General features: G+C 45.0%; 1 protein-coding gene across 1 annotated transcript in view; it reads left to right on the top strand.

The window, feature by feature from the left end:
• Positions 1-10,229, top strand: part of LOC101341506 (solute carrier family 22 member 20) — a 28,921-nt gene extending 18,692 nt beyond the window's left edge. The window contains exons 7-9 of the mRNA XM_012557650.1: positions 6,892-7,106; positions 9,751-9,859; positions 10,022-10,229. Of these exons, the coding sequence (XP_012413104.1) occupies positions 6,892-7,106; positions 9,751-9,859; positions 10,022-10,229 (532 nt within the window). The remainder of the gene's footprint in view (positions 1-6,891; positions 7,107-9,750; positions 9,860-10,021) is intronic.
• The last annotated feature ends 10,824 nt before the right edge of the window (positions 10,230-21,053 follow it).

Here is a 21,053-nt window from a genome sequence, read left to right as displayed (position 1 = left end):
GAAGCAAAGATGGCGCACGGATCCAGGTATTTGAGCGAAAGGAGGGGAAGGTGGTGAGAGGTAAGGAAGAAATCAAAAGAAGTGGAAAAAAGCAACACCAGCAGCCAACAAATGGCACTCAGAGAGCCGGCCCGTTTGGGTGGGTGGAATCCAAGCAGCTGGTGCTTCCTGGACAAGAGAGTGTGGCCGCAGGAAACAGAGGAGGCCGAGTCAGGGTGAAGAAGGGTGGGGGGGGCGGCGGGAAAGCATATATCGCAATTACTGGTTGTTTTGTCTCCCTCTGGAAGCTCCGTGAAGCTGCTTTCTCATACCCCTTGTTTGCTGGTCTCCAATAGGAGTCCAAGATGGCGGATCCATGCTGCATTAGCTGATAGGGGACCTCTGCATGAATCTCTCCTCGCTCTCCGTTCTCTGTCAGTTTTCTCACTTCATTTGGTGCTTGGCTGAGTTCTTTATCTCTTCATTTGACGTTGTAGGGTTTCAGGATTGTTGTTTTCTCTGTTCGGCTTAGTTTTTCGGATCTTTGCTGTGGAGGGACGGCGTGATGCTTCTGCCTAGAGCACCAATTTGCCGGAAGTCCAGGTCTCAACCAATTCTTTTTGATACAGTGACTCTGTGTTAGCCTAAGTGAGCTTTGCAATAAAATTTTTTTTTTTGTATTTTAGATGAAGGTTTACAGACAGAGCAAATTAGTTTCTCATTAAATAATTAGTACACATATTGTTTTGTGACATTGGTTTCCAACCCCATGACATGTGAACACTCTCCCCTTTTTGACTTTGGGTTCCCTATTACCAGCTTTCCTGTCCCCTCCTGCCTTCTCTTGCTTGCCTCTGGGCTGGTGTGCCCATTTAGACTCATTTTATTTTATGAGTTTGTCTAATCTTTGACTGAAGGGCGAACTCCAGGAGTGACTTCAATAGTGAGTTAAAAGGGTGTCCAGAGGCCATACTCTTGGGGTTTCTCCAGTCTCTGTCAGACAAGTAAGTCTGGTCTCTTTTTGTGAGTTAGAATTTTGTTCTACATTTTTCTCCAGCTCTATCTGGGACCCTCTATTGTGATCCCTGTCAGAGCAGTCAGTGGTGGTAGCTGAACACCATCGAGTTGTGCTGGACTCAGTGGTAGTTGTGTTCCATTAGTCCTTTGGACTAATCTTTCCCTTGTCTCTTTGGTTTTCTTCTTTCTCCCTTGCTCCAGATGAGGACAATACAAATTTTTTTGAATGAATGAACCAATGAATGAATTTTAAAATATTGTGGGCCCCAAAATTATAAGATGGAAAAGAATCTTGGACAATGTCTGGTCCCCGATAATGCCCATATCACCTCAATGACATCTCTGGCTGGTGGTGGTCCAGTCTCTCTGGAAAGACTTTCAGTTTGGGGGAGCTCAGCCCCTTACAATCCTGCCCCTTACATTTTTCCTCCCAACTGAACAAATAATGGTCAACTTTTTGGGTATACTTATTAGGTTTCTATTACTGCCATAGGAAATTACCACAATTTAGAGGCTTAAAACAACATCCATTTATGAGCTGACAGTTCTGTACATCTGAAGTCCAGGTGTCATGTGAGTTTGCTCTCTGCTCACAGTACTAAAAAGCTGAAATTAAGGTGTTGGCTGGGCTACACTCTTTTCTAGAGGCTCTGGGGAAGAGTCCACTTCCAAGCTCATATAGATTGTTGGCTGACTTCACTTCCTTGTGGTTGTAGGCCTAATGTCCCCATTTCCTCGCCGTCTATGAGCTAGAGATTGCCCACAGTCTTTGCTGCATGGACACCTCCATCTTCAATGGACAATTTCTCTCCCATCAAATTTCTCTCACACTTAGACTCTCTGAGTTCCTCGTCTTTGACCTCTAGACCCAGATGAAAAGGGCCCATGTGATTATGTCAGGCTCACCCAGAAAAAATCTCAGAATCTTAGGGTCAATTGATTTGAGACCTTAATTACATCTGCAAAATTCTTTCACAAGAACACCTAGATTAGTGTTTGAATAATTGGGAGAAAGTATGTGTTTTAGATATATAGTGCCACTATAGCAGAATATCACAAGTGGGTGACTTTGACAAACAGAAATTTATTTTCTCCAAGTTTAGGAGGCTAGAAGTCTGAATTCAGGGTGCCTGCTCTAGGGGGAGGCTTTCTCCCTGTTGGCTCTGGGGGAAGGTCCTTGTCTCTTTTCATCTGTTCCTTGGCTCCTTGGTGATTTTCATGTGGCATGGCATCTGTCTTCCTACATCTCTGCTTGCTTAATCTGCTCCTTTTATATCTCAAAAGAGATTGACTCAAGACACACCCTACACTAGTACTGCCTCATTAACATAACAAAGAAAACCCATTTCCAAATGGGATTCAATCCACAGGTATAGGGGACAGGATTTACTCCACATAATTTTTTTTTTTTTAAAGATCAAAAGGAATGAATTTAGTTTTATTTCAGAAATCAAGGAATAAAATATACACTGAAGCCCACTAATGACTTTCAGTGAGTTTAGCAACAGTTTTGGGTATACAGTTCAAAAATTGTTTCCATTCTTTTAATTAAACATGATTGATATCTTTTTTCCTCCCCCCCCCTTTTTTTAATTGTACTTCAGGTGAAGGTTTACAGAACAAATAGTTTCTCATGAAACAGTAGTACACATATTGTTTTATGACATTGGTTAACAACCCATGACACGTCCACCCTCTCCCTTCTCGACCTATTTTTTTTTTTGTGAAAATATACATAACCAAAGATACACCATTGCTACATGCACAGTTCAGTGACATCGACTACTCTCTTCCAATTGTGCTGCTATTCTCACTTTAGATGAAGGTTTACAGAACAAAATAGTTTCTCATTAAACAGTTAGTACACATGTTGCCCTATGATAATGGTTAACAACCTCACAACACATCAACATTATCCTTTCTCAACCTTGGGTTCCCTATCACCAGCTTTCCTGTCCCCTTCTGCCTTCTAGTTCTTGTCCCTGGACTGCTGTGCCTCATTAGTCCCATTTGGTTTTATGGGGCTGTCCACTCCCCGGCTGAACGGTGAACCTCAGAAGTAACTTCACCACTGAGCTAAAAGGGTGTCTGGGGGCCATATTCTTGGGGTTTCTCCAGTCTCCTTTAGGCCAGTAAATCTGGTCTTTTTTTTTTGTGAGTTAGAATTTTGTTCTACATCCTTCTCTAGCTCTGTCCAGAACCCTCTGTTGTGATCCCAGTCAGAGCAGTCAGTGGTGGTAGCCGGGCACCATGTAGCTGTACCGGACTCAGTCTGTACACCACATATTTTTTGAGAGACACAATTCAATCCATAACAGCATGTGTACACCAAAAACCAGAAGAAAAAAAAAAAAACCAGTTGCCATGGAGTTGATTCCAACTCATGGCAACCCCGTGTGTGTCAGAGTAGAACTGTGCTCCATAGGGTTCTTAGTGGTTGTGATAGTTTGGAAGTAGATCACCAGGCCTTTCTTCCAAGGCAGCTGAAGAGGTCCATATCCTAATCCCAGATCTCGTGGTACCTTACATGGCAAAAGGGACTTTGCAGATGTGATTAAGTAAAGGACCTTGAGATGGAAGATTATTTGTGGTGTTTGTGAGGGAGGCAAGTAAGGATTGTGTCTTTATTTGGGAGCCTCGTCTTCCTGCTGATGTCACAGCTCCCAACTGGCTCAATTGGGATTTTTCTAGGTTTCCTCTTAGATGATTTAGTATGTGATGGTCCCAGGAGCCATCAGGAGAAGAGTGTCATTTTGGATTATCTCTTGACATATGTTATATGTTTTATCTATTTTTATATTTTATACCTCAGTGTTTTATCGTAACTGAGCATGGATGGGGTCTTTCCCATCCTGACCCTTGGGAAGTCAATCTCACCTAGAGATGAAAATAGGGAAGACCATAAAAAGGAAAATTTTTTTCTTTTTTTAAGAGGTGAGAATGGGTAACATGGCTGCTAGAGAGGCCCATCCGTGATCACATCCTGAAATATCAGTACCCTTTCTGGAATGCACGCCGTTCAGGATGTGGCTGTGGACTCCTCGCCAGAGAAGGGGACACAAGGAGGAGGACAGAAGGGTAGACACCAAGGGCTTCACCGTGTGAGCACTCGATTCTCCTCCTGAGCCCCTCTATGCTGTCCTTGGGTCCACCTTGGTCTGCATCCTGCCAGAGACATGCCAAATAGTTGGGAAAGACTAGAGGCTCAGGAGTTTATTTTTTCCCATGCAAAAATTTATATATACATTGTTATGTGACTCTAATTGCTCTCCCCATACTGTGACAGCACACTCTTCCTTTCCACCCCTGATTCCCCATGTCCATTCAACGAGCTCCTAACCCTCTCTGCCTTCCCATCTCACTCTGGACAGAAGCTGCCCATTTAGTCTCTTGTATCTACTTGAGCTGAAAGGCACACTCCTCATGACTATCACTTTATGTCCCACAGTCCAGTCCAATCCCTGTCTGAAAAGTTGGCCTCAGGAATTGTTTTAATTCTGGGCTGATAGAGAATCCAGGGGCCATGCTTTCCGGGGTTCCTCCAGTCTCAATCAGATCATTAAGTCTGGTCTTTTTACTAGAATTTGAGTTCTGCACCCCACCTTTCTCCTGCTCCATCAGGGACTCTCTATTGTGTTCCCTGTCAAGGGTGGTCATTGGTGGTAGCCAGGCACCATCTAGTTCTTCTGATCTCAGGCTGATGAAGTCTCTGGTTTATGTGGCCTGTTCTGTCTCTTGGGCTACTACTTTCCTTGTGTCTTTGGTGTTCTTCATTCTCCTTTACTCCAGGTGGTTGGACCAATTGATGCATCTTAGATGGCCGCTTGCAAGCCTTTTAGATCCCAGACAGAGGCTCGGAAGTTTTTAAAAGAAAGAGAGCCACAGTGTTCATTCAGAAGACATTGATTGAGGCAGTGAAATGGTGTTGATGGTAGTTGCCGTCAAGTCAGCTCCAACTCATAGCGACCCCATGGACAACAGAACAAAACATTGCCTGGTCCTGTGCCATCTTCACAATCATCATTGGTGTGCTTGAGTCCATTGTAGCAGCCACTGTGTATTTTGAGTGCCTTCTAATCTAGGCAAGCCCTAGCGGCACAGAGGTTAAGAGCTTGGCTGCTAACCAAAAGGTTGGCAGTTTGAATCCACAAGTCACTCCTTGGAATTGACTTGACTTGACAGCAACAAGTTTGTTTTTTTGGTCCAGTCTAGGGGCTCATTTCCCAGCACTATATCGGACAATATTCGTTGGGATCCATAGGGTTTTCATTGGCTAATATCTGGAATTAGATCTCCAGGCTTTTTTTCCTAGCCTTTCTTAGTCTGGAAGCTCCACTGAAAACTGTCCGCCATGGGCAACCCTGCTGGTATTTGAAATACCAGCGACATAGCTTCCAGCATCACGGCAACATGCAAGCCACCACAGTGCAACAAACTGACAGATAGGTGGTGGAGGAAAACATTGGGGATGACTTTTTTGAGTTTTTAACATGAGATGAAGTTTTTTTTTTGACTATGGGATGTTCCTACATGGTTTCCCTCACGAGCACTTGTCCCCCCACACTAGGCTGGAAGCCCTATGAGGGCAGGGGACTTGTCCGTGCGTTCACCAAGGTGTGCCCAGGACCTAGTGGAGCATTTACATTGTGTGAGGGAGCAAAGGAATGAGTAAACGGACCCATGAAGGGAAAAACACCTACATATGAGAGAAGGAAGGAGGAAGAAAACAGAGAAATACCAATGCAGGGGAGGGGACGGGCAGTGCCGGGGAGGCAGAGACAGAAGAACTGCCAAGAAGGGAAGTGTCAAAAGGGAATGGTCAGTGGTGGACAAGGGCAGGGTGAGAAGGACATCACGGGGGTAATCCTTCAATGACCATGATGTCCAGGCAGGGTAAGGAGATAAATGAAGTAGAGTCGGTCTTCCAAGGTCAAATGAGCTACTTTCAAGTGCAAGAGCTCCAGCGCTATACACAACACCACCTTCCCTGAAATATTGAGGGCCGTGATACGTTTTGCCTGTTTTGGTTTTTTCAGAGTGTTAAAAATAATTTCTTGGGGTCCTGTGTCTCACTTCCACCTACGACCAGGCGAAGGCTGAAGGGAATTACTGTGTCACTTTTCCAGAGGTTTCGTCCCTTTCTCTTCCTCTCCGCTGACCCTCATAACTGGGATAGGGGGTGGGGGGTGGTTGGAGTTCCTCAATGAGGTGGTTTAGGGGCAGATGCTGGCCCTTCTGAGGGAGAGCCCACTGCCAAATCCCCTCCCCTGTGTGGTCCTGGGCATGTGCCAGCATGTGGTCTACACAGAAATAAAACCTGGCCGACCCACAGGGGTGCTTGAAGGCCAGTTCCCAGTCCCTTTTCCTCGAGCACCTTTTAAATTTGTGTGGAAGGCTCAGGTATGTGGACTCCAGGCCTTTGTGGCTTGTTCACACATAAACCCGTTGGCCGAAGCAGCTGTCTTAAGGTGAGGTTTTCTCAGTGAACATTGGGAAACACCATGAGGGCTGTATGAAGCCTTTGCCTTGTTCAAGGCTCTGGTTTTCTCCCTCTGACTCTTAACAGGTGCGATACTCCCTTGAGTATCAGTATCGCATGATCAGTCACTGAAGGCAAGAGGCTGAAGTTATGCCGACAGGAAAAATAAACACACACTCCAGGGACCACAGAACAGACGCCGGAGAGTGCGAGGCTGGAAAGGGACAAGGAGGGAGGCTTCCGGGCGCTAAGGCCAGAGTCAGAAAATTCTGAGAACCAGGATGGGGTGCATGCGAATTTAGAGGATTTTAACTCCCTGAGGACAGGAGTCCTATGTTATTCATCCTGTGTCCCCTCCCCGGGCCCAGAACACTGACCCGTTGGGTGAAATGGGACCATTCTGCCACCTCTCTCAGGTTCTCCAACTCCATGGCTTACTATGGCCTGGCCATGGACCTGCAGAAGTTTGGGCTCAGCATCTATCTGATGCAGGTCCTGTTTGGGGTCATCGACATCCCAGCCATGCTGGTGGCCACCACCACCATGATTTACGTGGGCCGCCGGGTCACAGTGGCCTCCTTCCTCATCCTGGCTGGTTCTATGGTGATCGCCAACCTGTTTGTGCCGGCAGGTGAGCCATCCGCTGCTGCCCTTACCACCCACCAAGAGGCGGGGAGGCCGGGCTCCTGGGAGAAATGGGAGCCTCTGGGGTCTGGTGGGCAACAAATACGAGGACACGAGGCTGATGGGTGTTCTTCTGGATCTGGAAAGAGAGCAGCTGTGCATTCGTAGAGTTCTTATTAAGCACTTAGTGCCTAGTGCTTAGTCGGGGAGGATCTGCAAAGGCCATGAGTCTTTGCACTCACAGAATTTATCTTTGCTCTCAGAGAATTTACGGCCTTGTCGGGAGACTAGACTAATTCATATAAAACAACTGGAGAGCAAAAGAGCTGGTTCGCGTGTGGCTAGCTGTGTCTGTGTCTTTTAGAAGCCTGGGCAGGTGGCATCTCCAGGGTTGGGAGGTTAGGGTTTGAGTCTCAGTGGACTCACCCCAGTGGCTTGCAAACCTGGCTGTAATTATCACCACCGGGGGACTTGTGACAACTCCCAGTGCCCAGGCCACGCGCCAGGCCAAAGCAATTGGAATCTCAAGTGGGGGGACCCAAGCCTCAGTTTTAAAAAGTCCCCAGTGAACGAGCAGCCAGGATTGAGAATCAGGGTTCTGGAGCACGAGCTAAACCACTCCTGCCCAGGCGTGACCCCAGCTTTACCATCACAGCCTCGGGCAGGTTGCCCAACTTCTCTGTGCTTCAGTTCCTCACCTGTAAAATGCATACATTATCACTGTTGGTATTTATTATTATCGGTGTTATTATTGCTATTCTGACATATTTTATTCCAGTGTTTTCTCCTATTTGTAGGTTTATTGAGGTATATATTTATATATGTGTTGCTGTTGTTGTGAGGTGACATCAAGTCGGTTCCAACTCATAGCAACCCTACAGGACAGCATAGAAGTGCCCTATAGGGTTTCCAAGGAGCTCTTAACCACTGTGCCACCAGGGGTCCTAAATATATATATATATGTATGAACGTATATGTGTGTGTGAGTATGTATATATATATAGTTGTTACATGTATAGTTAGTTGCCATTGAGTCGATCCTATATATCATATATAATCACACACATACATATGTATACGTATTTACCAAAAACCAAACCTGTTGCCATCGAGTCGATTACAACTCATAGCGACCCTATAGGACAGAGTAAAACTGCCCCATAGAGTTTCCAAGGAGTGGCTGGTGGCCTCGAACTGCTGACCTTTTGGGTAACAGTTGAGTTCTTAACCAGTGTGCCACCAGGGCACCATATACATTACATATACACACAAATATAATTTTATGTTTTTTGCTATACATTCTAGAATATGAATGGGAGTCCTTGGATGCAAATGGTTAACACGCTTGGCTGCTAACCAAAAGGTTGGAGGTTTGAGTTCACCCAGAGGCACCTTGGAAGAAAGCCTGGCAATCTACTTTCAAAAAATTATCCACTGAAAACCCTGTGGAGCACAGTTCTACTCTGACACACATGGGGTTGCCATGGGTCAGAGTTGACTTGATGGCAACCGGTAAATCGTAAATATTCTTTTCCATGTTAGCGCAAATGTTTCGTCAACCTAATTTTTTATGACTCTATATTTCACCTAGAGTGGTGTTTCTCAACTCTGGCTGCACATTAGAATCTCCTGGGGACCTCTAAGAACATAGAAAATCTCTAGCCCATCCCCAAGAGACTTTGATGTAATGAACATGGGGTAGGGCCCAGGTAGGAGTGTTTTATGAACTATCCCCACCTAATCCTAGTGTGCGGCTGGCGCTGCCACCAAACCTACAGGAAGTATCATAATTTCTTCAATATTGCCCCGATGTTGGCCATATGAATTTCGTTTTTGCTATTTATAAATATGGTTTTGTTGTTTATAAATAATAACATGACAAGCACATTAATAATGATAACAGCAAACGTTTAATGAGCGCTAAGCACTTTTCGGAGCCCTGGTGGCCTTGTGGTTAACAGCTCAGCTGGTAACCAAAGGGTGGGCAGTTCAAAGCCATCAGCTGCTCCTTGGAAACCCTATGGGGTTGTTCTACTCTGTCCTATAGGATCGCTAGGAGTCAGAATTGACTCGACGGCAACAGGTTTGGTTTTTTTGGTTTAAGCACTTTCCACTCATGACATCATGCCAACCTACGACAACCCCATGAAGCGGGCACTAGTATTTGCCTCATTTTATGGCTGAGGACATGAGGCTCAGAGAGGTTAAGTAACATTTACTGAGGTCCCTCAGCTGGGCCAGAACCAGAATTTGAACCAGAGCCCTGGTGGCACAGTGGTTAAGCGCTCGGCTGCTAAAAGAAAAGTTGGTGGTTCTAGCCCACGAGCAGCTTCGCAGGAGAAAGATGTGGCAGTCGGCTTCCATAAAGATTACAGCCGTGGAAATCCTACTTGGCAGTTCTACTCTGTCTTATAGGGTTGCTATGAGTCAGAATCGACTAGACGGCAATGGGTTTTGGGTTTTGATTCTAAAGCTTGTCCGGCCACCCAGCAGGACTTGGTGACAGATGGAAATAAGGGAGGAAGGAAGTGTATGGCAGAGAAGGACAGTTTGGGGCCATCTAGGTCTCAGGTGGGGATACGAAGTGGTGGAAATTGGGGTTTCCCCTCTGGGTTCTCCCCTCACTGTTCTGCCTCCCCCGCCCACTTCAGACATGCAGACCCTGCGCACCGCCCAGGCGGCATTGGGCAAAGGTTGCCTGGCCAGCTTCTTCATCTGTGTGTACCTGTTTACAGGCGAGCTGTACTCCACGGAGATCAGGTGGGTGCGTGGGGGAGGCAGGTGAATGTCTGCCCAGATTAAGACCTGCTGGGTTTATCAAAGCAGGACACCCTCCCCTTTATGCTCTGCCCTCTGACATCCCAGGGCCTGGAGCTCCCAAGCCACTGGGGGGTCCAGCCCATGCCCATGCTCCTCCAACAGGCAGATGGGGATGGGCTTTGCCTCAGCCAATTCCCACCTTGGGGGCCTGGCGGCACCCCTGATCACCACACTCAGAGAGTTCAACACCTTCCTGCCGCCCATGGGTTTCAGGGCCATCTCCATCCTGGCCGGACTGGCTGTCTGCTTCCTGACCGAGACCCGCAACATGCCCCTGGTAGAGACCATCGAGGCAATGGAGAGGAGGTGAGGGGCCTCTGGGCACAGTGGGGTGGAGCAGCCCCAACAAGGAGAACTCCCTGCCGCCAAATAGGCTGCAGGTTGATGTGAAACAAAGTACCTCTCCCACTGCTGCTTTTCATCTCCACTGTCATCACTGGGGCTTCGAGATGCCCCTGTGAGAGCTGGGGTGGAGAGAAGCAAAGTCTACCCCACCTCCATCCACAAAAGACGTAGCTTCAACAAGAACAGACCCAATAAGGAATGGTAGCATAGAGATAAGAATGAACCGTAGACCAGGAAAAATAGAAATGTGAATTGGAAGTGACACATGGCAGAGAGAAGTGGGGATGATGGCCAGGGGCAAGTGAGGGGACCGAAATTTTGAGCAACACAAAGAACCAGGCCCCGTGCTTGCAGTAGTAGGGCTTCAAATGTGACTTTGAGCTTCCTGTCTACAGGAAGGGAGTCCCCACGAATGACTTTTTTCTTAGATCAGAGAGGAAAAAGAATACCAGTTCCTCAGAGAAAGCAAAGCTTTTCCTAGCAATTAACACTAGAAGAAATTTCTCTTGTGGGTCTTCATACAGAGTTTACTGAGTAAAGTGAAAGCAATGTCCTCAACAATATTTGTAAAAAAAAGGAGGGTGTTGATTCGGCTGCCTCTTGCAGCGTTCTCAGTAACAGTCAAGAGCGTTGGGCTAAGAGGAGCTCAGTGAAGGTTCTTGGTTTTGGGGGACAGGGGTGGGGAAGGTAGTATGAACCAGTATCTTCTCTGAGAGTCCAGCTTGATCCCGAAGCTGGATCCATCTATAGCCCAAGACCTGTATGGGTGGAACTGCATTTGCAGCCCTTAAAAATCCCTCATAAACCTCCCATCTCTGACCAAAACCATGGACAAAGCTTGGGCTGCACATAGGTCAAGGGCATAGTCTTTGGCAAGTCTTGTCAATTCTGCCTCCAAAATATATTTTGAACCTGTCTACCTGTCTCCACCCATGACCATCATTCTATTCCAAGCCACCATCATCCCTTGCATGGATGAGATAAAAGGTAAATAGGATCATGTCACTCCCCTCCTCAGAATTCTTCAGCGGTTCCCTATTGCATTGAGGATAAAATCCAAAATCTTTCAAGGCCCTTGTGATCTGTCCCCTGCCCACCTCTCCCACTCCGTCACCACAGTCAACCTGACTGCCATCCAGCCTGTCCGCACTGTCTGGAATGCTCTTCCATTTGCTTTACCTGTTTGACTTCAACTCATCCCACAGGTATGGTTCAAAATACTCCAGATGCTCGGTAAATATTTATCAATAACCCAATTGAGAGCCTGGTTTGCAGGTGCCTGAGGGACCCAAAAGCTAATACCAAACCAGTTGCCATGAGTCAATTACAATCATGGCGACCTGGTGTGTGCGGAGTAGAACTGCTCCACAGGGTTTTCAAGGCTGTGACCTTTTGGAAGCAGGTCACCAGGCCTTTCTTCAGAGGTGCCTCTGGGTGGGTTCAAACAGCCAACTTTTTGATTAATAGTTAAGCATTTAACCATTTGATCACCCAGGGACTCCTGAGGGACCCACGCACATGGAAATATGATTGGAGAAAAGAACAACAGAGTCGATTCTGGCCTAGGCACTTTTAAAACCCAGTTTTACTTACCCTTGCTATAAAAAAATCCCAGTGATGTCAAATGCAATTCTAGTTTTAGATAACATGGCTTCCTTTGACCCTGCCAGGAACAATTTATTATAAAACTACAGTATGTTGTAACTGGATATGAACCAATTAAATTTTGGAGATCATTTACTAAAAATAATCATAATTTTTATAGTAGTTTATAACAAGCCATTCTTTCCCACAACAATTTGCTGGTCGGGCCTGATCTAGCTGGTCCTCTCAGGAGTTCATGCCTCGCAGGGGGTTAGGATGCGCTTGCACAAGCTTAAAACTGAACGAATTCATGCCCACAGCTGGGAACCTTAAGAGAGCACAACAAATGTTGCAAAGTTGTCTCATATTTGGTATCGCTTTAATTGTTGATTTTTTAAAATTGTGTATATAGATACGTATGCATTAAAAAAAAATAAAACATAACAGTTGCCATCAAGTTGATTCTAGCTCCTGGCGAGCTCACGTGTGTCAGGGTAGAACTGTGCTCCATAGCATTTTCGGTGGCTGAGTTTATGGAAGCAGAAGGCCAGGTATTTCTTCCTAGGTGCCTCTGGATGGACTTGAACCTCCAACATTTTGGTTAGCAGGCAAGTACCTTAACCGTTGGTACCATCCAGGGACTCGACATATACACACCTCTTTCCATATATATATGTGGTTTGGAACACTCTCAAAGTTACAGAAATGTGAGTATAAGACAAAAACCTTTTTCTGAACCATTTGAGAGAAATTTTTTGACATCACCTCCAAATACTTTAACGTGTATTTCCTCCAAACAAGGACATTCTCCTACAGAACCACAATAAAAACCAATCGTTGCTGAGTTGATTTCAACTCATAGAAACCCCATGTGTGTCAGAACAAAACTGTACTCCATAGATATAACCACAATAACCCAAACCTGTTGTCGTCGAGTCGATTCCGACTCACAGCAACCCTATAGGACAGAGTAGAACTGCCCCATAGGGTTTCCAAGGAGCAGCTGGTAGCTTTGAACTGCTGACCTTTTGATTAGCAGCCGAGCGCTTAATCACTGCACCACCAGGGCTCCATAACCACAATACAACCATCAAAATCAGAAAATTAATATTAATGCATGACTACCTGTCTTAGTTATCCAGTGCTGCTATAACAGAAATACCTTAAGTGGGTGGCTTTAACAAACAGAAATTTATTTTCTCACAATTTAGGAGGCTGTAAGTCTGAATTTAGGGTGCTGGCTCTAGGAGAAGACTCTCTCTCTCTCTGGCCACTCTAGGGGAAGGTCCTTGGCAATCAGGTAGCATGTATCTTAAGATCCCTTCGTTTGTGCTTGCTTGCTTAATCTGCTCTTTTGTATCTCCAAAGAGATTGGTTTAAGACACCCTACACTAATACTGCCTCATTAACATAGCACAGAAAGCCCTATTCCCAAATGAAGTATAAAACCCACAATGCATAGTTTTTGGGGACACAATTCAACCCATAACACTACCATTTCGTCCTCAGAGGCTGTTGCAGTTTTGCCAGTATCCCCAACAATGTCCTATAAAGCAAGAGGACCCAGTTCAGAATCTGAAATGGCGTTTAGTTGTCATGTCTCCTTCCAGCTGCGCTACAATCTCAGGCCGTCTTCGACTTTCATGACTGCAACAATTACACAGGATTTTCTCATTCGTCCCTGTGTGGCGCAAACGGTGAAGCGTTCGACTACTAGCTGAAAGGTTGGCCATTCAAACCCACCCAGAGGCAGCTCTGAAGAAAGGCCTGGTGATCTGCTTCAGAAGGGTCACAGCTTTGAAAACCCTGTGGAGTGCTATTCTACTCTGCAACATGTGGGGTCGCCATGAGACGAAATCTCAATAAACCATGTAGACCAGCTTTTGGAGGGCACCTAGAGATTCAGACTTTAACAGCGTTGTATTTATTTATTTGAGCCCATCAAGTTTTATCGCAGTCGATACATCTCCTTTCCAGAAGCAACGGGTCACAGGCATTTCCAACACAAAGCTACTTGGGCCACCTTTTCTTCTTTTTATAGTCTGTTTCCAGACACTCAGTGACCCGTGAATTAACGTACAGCCAAGTCACAGCCATGACCAGAGTTGTTCTTGTGTCCACCCCTGAAGTTGCCTGGCCTCGCCGGGAGGGGTCTATTTCTTTTTCCCAGGATGTGCACGCTTGGAGGCAATGAATCATACTCTTGGTCCACTGTGGGGTCACGCCCTTTGGTCCAACCCCAGGTCCTTGGTCCTTTACGCAGACTGTCCTTTAAATATTGTCCAAACTCGGATTTTCTTAGGTTTCTCAGTATGCCACCGGAAGTGCCCCGCCATCCTTCTTAATACCTAGTTATTAATGGAGATGTGGCCTCTTGGTGAGCTGTAGTCAGATCATGCTGGAGACTCGAACCACCTGTGCAACACCACGGTGATTCAGTTGATATTTCCAGTTCGATGTCCTGTAGTGTCATCTACAACCTAATTTGGCTTCTCCTCCCTGTCCTATCTAAATGGGGTGAGTATGTATACATACACCACCTGTGCGTTTGCCATACTGCAGTGGCTTGTGAGTAACAGCAGTTTTAAATTACTGGCTAGTACATTTCATCCTCATACTGGCTGAAGGTCAGCGTCCTGGCTCCAGGTATCTTAGGAGGTGAGCATAGAGCTACCACAGACCAGCTGCGAGTTAACCCTATCCTTACACAATGACCTGGACAGGGTTTGTCGTTTTTCAGTCATGGTGAAATATATATAACCTAAAATCTGCCCCTTTAACCCTTTTTAAGTGTACAATTCAACGACATTAATTACATTCCCCATGTTGTGCGACCATCACCACCATCTACTTCCAAAACTTTTTTTATCAACCCAAATGGAAACTCAGTGCCCTTTAAGCAATAGCCCCCATTCCACACCCTAGTCTACCTTTGTCTCTATGCATTTGCCTATTCTAAATATTTCACATCTAAGTGGGATCATATAATATTTGTCCTTTTGTGTCTGACATGTTGACCTTGACAGTTTTGAAGATTAGAGACCAGTTATTTTGTAGAGTTTCCCTCGGGTGGGTTTTTCTGATGTTATAGGTTCTGTATCTTTGGCAGGCAAACTGTGTTCTTCTCATTGAGTCCTATCAGGAGGGGCATGACTTTGATTTGTCCCATTGCTGGTGATGTCCTCTTGGATCACTTGATTAAGGTGATATCTGCTAAGCATCTCCACTGTGGAGTTACTCTTTTTTCCCTTTATAATTAATAGACATTTTGTGCTAAGGTACTTTGAAACTATGCAAAAACTCCATTCCTCATCAAACTTTCAAGGCAATCATTTACTTATTTATGTCATTAAAAAATCAAATCCGTTGCTGTCGGGTTGATTCTGACTCTAAGTGACCCCATGTGTTAGAGAGTAGAACTGCTCCATAGGGTTCTCTTGGCTGTAATCTTTATGGGAAAAGATCACCAGGCCTTTCCTCTGCAGTGCTGCTAGATGGGTTCAAACTGCCAACCTTTAGGTTAGTATGTGGAGCACAAACTGTATGTAGCACCCAAACTGTTACCTGTTGCCATCAAGTCGATTCCGACTCATAGCGACCCTAGAGGGCAGGGTAGAACTGCCACATAGGGTTTCTAAGGAGCAGCTGGTGGATTCCAATGGCCGACCTTTTGGTTTGCAACGGAGCTCTTAAACACTGTGCCACCAGGGCTCCTGGTACCACCCAGGGACCTTATTTATATCATTATGGACTTACAAACTATCATTTTAGTCAACGGATTGTACTCTATTTTCATGCTCAATTTGTCCCAGATTTGGCCAATTGGAGCCTTTTGGTTTTTGTGTTCTTTTGACATTCTTTAAGCACATCCTTGCTTTCTGGTACAACAAAATGTTCAAGGCTCACCCTGTACTTTCCATGCAGCGGTCCTGGCAGCAGCCATTTCTCTGAGTGCCCTGGTCCCTTTTAGTAGAGAATCATATTTAGAAGCCAAGATCTCGGTGTGAGGTGCTCATTATTATTGGGGTTCCTCTGCTCTCAGGCCTTACAGTGGATGGAAGTAAGGAATCTAAGTACGTACATATAGATACATCCTTACATCTTTATTTCTGTATCTAGAACTGTTGATAATATTGAAAACTGAGTTTACACCAGTACTCCCAATTCTAATCCAATACCACAAAGTTCTTTCTAGTTCTTTCTTTTTCATATTTGTTAACTCCCTTCTCTGACAGTGCAAAATCTGGCTTCCATTATCCTTAACATATTACTTTTTTGATCACCCCCCCCCATATGTAACCCATCTCCCACTGCCCGCCTCTTTTGCATGGGTGGCCTCTGCACCCCACTCAGGTTCTGACTTCCCACATTGGGCATTCCTGAGTGGACATCCTCCTCACCCCACTTGAGCTCCAATGCCCCATGCCAGGCCATTCCTCCACGTGGAACCTTGTCTTGCTCTGTCCTATCTAATGGCTTTGACTGAGTTTTCCAGGAAAGGAAAGCTTTTCATATATTTTTGATGATACAGGTTGTCATTCTCATAAACAGAGAAAGTACATTCTCCTTGATCCCCACCCCCAATCTCATTCCCCTCACAGGTTTCCCGTCAGGATTACAGCAAGTGCCACAGGGTAGAACAGTCATGCCTGAAATCTGTTTGCATTTCATGTAAACTATTGCATAAGAAATTCAAAGCTTGGTTTATTAAGGAGGAAACAATCGTGCAGCTTATTTAGCAAACTAACAGGCTGACATGTTGAGGAAACAAAGTCCAGACAGAATGGTGCCATGAGGGAGTTGGTAAGATTATTGACTTCTGATCAGACCTTGGAGGCCAAGGATTTTACCTGGAATTTAATTTAGACCTTTTGAAATCAAATTCATTCATTCAATTATGATTTATTGAGTCCCTACTATGTGCCAGATATAGTGCTAAGTGTTGGGTGTACAGCGAACAAGAGACGTGATCTCGGCTCTCTTGGTGCTTACAGAGTATGGGGACCCACGGAGAACAACTACAATAAATAAGGAAGTAAGAGAATAACTCGGTGGTTGAGGAATGCCTCTAAAAACCAAAATCAGTTGCCACTGAGTTAATTCTGCCTCACAGAGACCCTATGTGCGTCAGAGGAGACCCTATGTGCTCCATAGGGTTTTCAATGGCTGATTTTTCAGAAGTAAACCACCAGGCCTTTCTTCTGAGGCCCCTCTGGGTGGACTCCAACTGCCAACCTTTTTGGTTAGCAGCTGAGCGCAATTAACCATTTGCACCACCCAGGGACTGCTTCTAGGGGGAAATGTTGTTTAAGCCTAAACTTAGAGGAGGAGGAGGAACTAGCCAACCTACGAAGAGAAGTGTGTTCCTGGAGGAGGAAGGAGCCTACGAAAGCCCCCTGAGGTTCAAGAGAGCTGGGAGGAGCTGAAAGTCGGGAGGCGTGAACTTGGGAGATGGGGCTGCCGCAGTGGGCAGGGGCCGCCTTGGAGACCGCATGGAGAATGTAGACTTTCATTTTAACTCAGTGGAGAAACCACCACAGGACTTTGAGGAAGGGATTGATATGGACTGATTTACATTTTTTAAAAAGCTCTTTCTATCTTATTAACATAATTAGCCTTCAGCCTAAATGAGGCTGAATTTAGGGATCTGTGCATTTAAGGCAGTTGCTCTAGAAGACTGTTTCTCTACTTTTTAAAAATTATCAGCCCCCCTAAGCAGCCTTTTCAGGAGTCCTTGGTTGGCACAAGTAGCCCTGGTGGCACAGTGTTTAAAGCACTCAGGCGCTAACCAAAAGGTCAGCGATTCGAACTCATCAATCCCTGTACAGGAGAAAGATGTGGCAATCTGCGTCTGTAAAGATTTCAGCCTAGGAAACCCTATGGGGCAGTTCTACTTTGTCCTACCGGGTCACTATGAGTGGGAATCGACTTGACAACAACGGGTTTTGGGTGGCGCCAATGGTTAAGGCTTGGCTACTAACTGAAAGGTTTGGCATTTCCACTCCACCCAAAAGCACCTCGGAAGAAAGGCCTGGTGATCTACTTCCAAAAGATCACGGCCACTGAAAACCTGATGGGTTCTGCTTTGACACGCATAGGATTGCCATGTGTCAGAATCGACTCGACGGTAATTGGTTTGGTTTTGGTTTGTTTTAAGGAGCGTTTTTAGACACTTTTTCCCTAATCTCTTCCCTGCCGTGAAATTGGAATGCTACAGACATAGTGTATATCCGTTCATGTACTGTAGCCCTTTGGAAGGCCACAAACCATTGAAATAGCTAACTTTTTTGCCCTCCAAGAACCAGCTTTTGCCCCGTTGGTGGCACTATCACTCCCATAAAGAATGCACACTCTAGAACTATGGTTATGTGTTCCAACAACCATAAGGGCCCCTTTTAGTTAAGATTTCTAGAACCAATGAAAGGCTTATAAGCAGATGCACATTTAATATGTCCCCAGGAAGCTTCTGGGGTGTTCTGGTACATGGGCTTCTTCATTAACCTAGCTAGGCTTCTTTTTAACCATTCTTATCCAACCGGAAACTGGAGGGTGAAGTTCTCATCCAGTCAAACATGAGACAGAAACAATTCAACTTGTTTAAGTTTGGTAGGAAATAGTAGACTTGGGGTTGTTGTTATTAGGTGCTGTCGAGTCGGTTCCGACTCATAGCAAGCCTATGCACAACAGAACAAAACACTGTCTGGTCCTGCGCCGTCCTCATGATCGTTGTTATGCTTGAGGCCACTGTTGCAGCCACTGTGCCAGTCCATCTCACTGAGGGTCTTCCTCTTTTTCTCTGACCCTCTACGAAGCATGATGTCCTTCTCCAGGGACTGGTCCCTCCTGATAACATGTCCAAAGTAAATGAGACGAAGAAGTCTCATCATCCTCACTTCTAAGGAACATTCTGGCTGTACTTCTCCCAAAACAGATTTGTTGGTTCTTTTGGCAGCCCATGGTATATTCAATATTCTTTGCCAATGCCACAGCTCAAAGGCATCAACTCTTCTTCGGTCTTCCTTATTCATTGTCCAGCTTTCGCGTGCATATGAGCCAATTGAAAACACCATGGCTTGGGTCAGGTGCCCTTAGGTTCTCAAAGTGACATCTTTGCTTTTTAACACTTGAAAGAGGTCTTTTGCAGCACATTTGCCCAATGCAATGCATTGTTTGATTTCTTTGCTGCTGCTCCCATGGGTGTTGATAGTGGATCCAAGTAAAATGAAATCCGTGATGACTTTGATCTTTTCTCCGTTTATCAGGATGTTGCTTATTGGTCCAGTTGTGAAGATTTTTGTTTTCTTTATGTTGAGGTGTGGTCTTTGATTTTCATCAGTAAGCGCTTCAAGTCCTCTTCACTTTCAGCAAGCAAGGCTGTGTCATCTGCATATCGCAGGTTGTTAATAAGTCTTCCTCCAATCCTGATGCCCTATTCTTCTTCATATAGTCCAGCTTCTTGGATTATTTGCTCAGCATACAGATTAGGGTAGGTGGAGGCAAAGGAGACCTCTCTTGTCAGTCAGACGGAGTTCAGGTATTTGGACAACGAGAATTCAAGAACTCCACATCCCATCTCATTTTTCTCAATTTTTAATCTCATCAAATATTCCTGGGTGCCTATCGCAGGCCTAGGGTTAAGTCGAGAAGGAAATGGCCCCTTTTCCCGAGGTTCAAGATACTCATCCCAAAGATGGCAGCAAGCCAAGAGGGATTAACTCTAATATACCTCATAACACTGGTTTCTGAGGTAAAGATACAAGTAGGCTTCCCCTAGATTTATTTCACAGGCTGAAAAAATCAATATGTAAATAATTATTTCTATTTAAATTGTCGGATTCTCCGTTAATCACGAGACTAGCCACCATTTCTTCAGAATGGTCTGAGTTCCTGGCGAAAGCTGGGGTCGGCCTGAGTTGACTAGATGGGCTTATGTCTTGGTTTGTTGGAGCAACATAGCAAAGGAACAGTTGGCTGTTAGCTTGGTGGTGAAGTCACTCCCGAGGTTCACCATTCAGCTGGGGATTGGACAGCCCCATAAAACAAAACGGGACTAATGAGGCACAGCAGTCCAGGGACAAGGACTAGAAGGCAGAAGGGGACAGGAAAGCTGGTCATAGGGAACCCAAGGTTGAGTAAGGACAGTGTTGACATGTAGTGGGGTTGTTAACCATTGTCATAGGGCAATATGTGTACTAACTGTTTAATGAGAAACTATTTTGTTCTGTAAACCTTCATCTAAAGTGAGAATAGCAGCACACCTGGAAGAACATAATTGATGTCACTGAATTGTACATGTAGAAATTTTTGAAATGGTGTATCTTTGGCTATGTATATTTTCACCAAAAAAAAAAAAGGTCCTCCAAGATCAAGAAGGGAGAGTGTTGACATGTCGTGGGGTTGTTAACCAATGTCATAAAACAACATTCATACTGACTGTTTAATGAGAAACTGTTTGTTCTGTAAACCTTCACCTAAAGTACAATAAAAAAATTAAAATAAAAAAATAAAGCAAAATAAGAAAAAAAAAGATGGTTACTCAACATTTTGATCAATGATTCTATAGAAGAATTCTAATCAAAAGGGGGGAAATACAAAACAGAATTTCAAATTCTTATGGAATCCAGGCTTTCTGGAGCCATGGAGGCTGGATGAACCCCTGAAACTATTGCCCTGAGATCATCTTTAAACCTTAAACCAAAAATATCCCCTGAAATCTTCTTAAAACCAGACAATAGATTAGCGTAGCTGGTAAAGAATGTTTGCCTGGGGTTTGTTCTCTTTTAAGATCTATATCTATATAGGATCAAACTGATAACAGCAACTTGTAAGATTAGATAGGAACCTTAGATGGCAATGAGTTTATGTTACTGGGGGGAAGAACAACTCGGGAAAGGAGAGTGAGAATGGTTGCACAACTCAATGCAATCAACGTCCCTGAATTGTACATGTGGAAATTGTTGAATTTGTGTTATGTTCTGCTGTGTATAGTCTCAACAGCAAAATAAAATAAATTATTAAAAAGAAAGAAAATCCAGAGTTGGGTCTTCACCAATCTGATAGGAGAGAAATGGCATCTAGTTATTTAAATGTACATATCTGTGATCCCCAATGATTGAATAGTTGCCTTTGTCATTGTGTGCTTTGTTCACGTCAGTGTCTCCTTTGGGTGGTGGTGGTTTTTTTCTTAGTGATTGGGAAGGCGATT

This window comes from Trichechus manatus, unplaced genomic scaffold (assembly GCF_000243295.1).
Source record: "Trichechus manatus latirostris isolate Lorelei unplaced genomic scaffold, TriManLat1.0 scaffold00113, whole genome shotgun sequence".
Lineage (NCBI taxonomy): Eukaryota > Metazoa > Chordata > Mammalia > Sirenia > Trichechidae > Trichechus > Trichechus manatus.
Note: the sequence above shows the minus strand (reverse complement) of the source record. Positions and strands in the feature narration are given on the sequence as shown.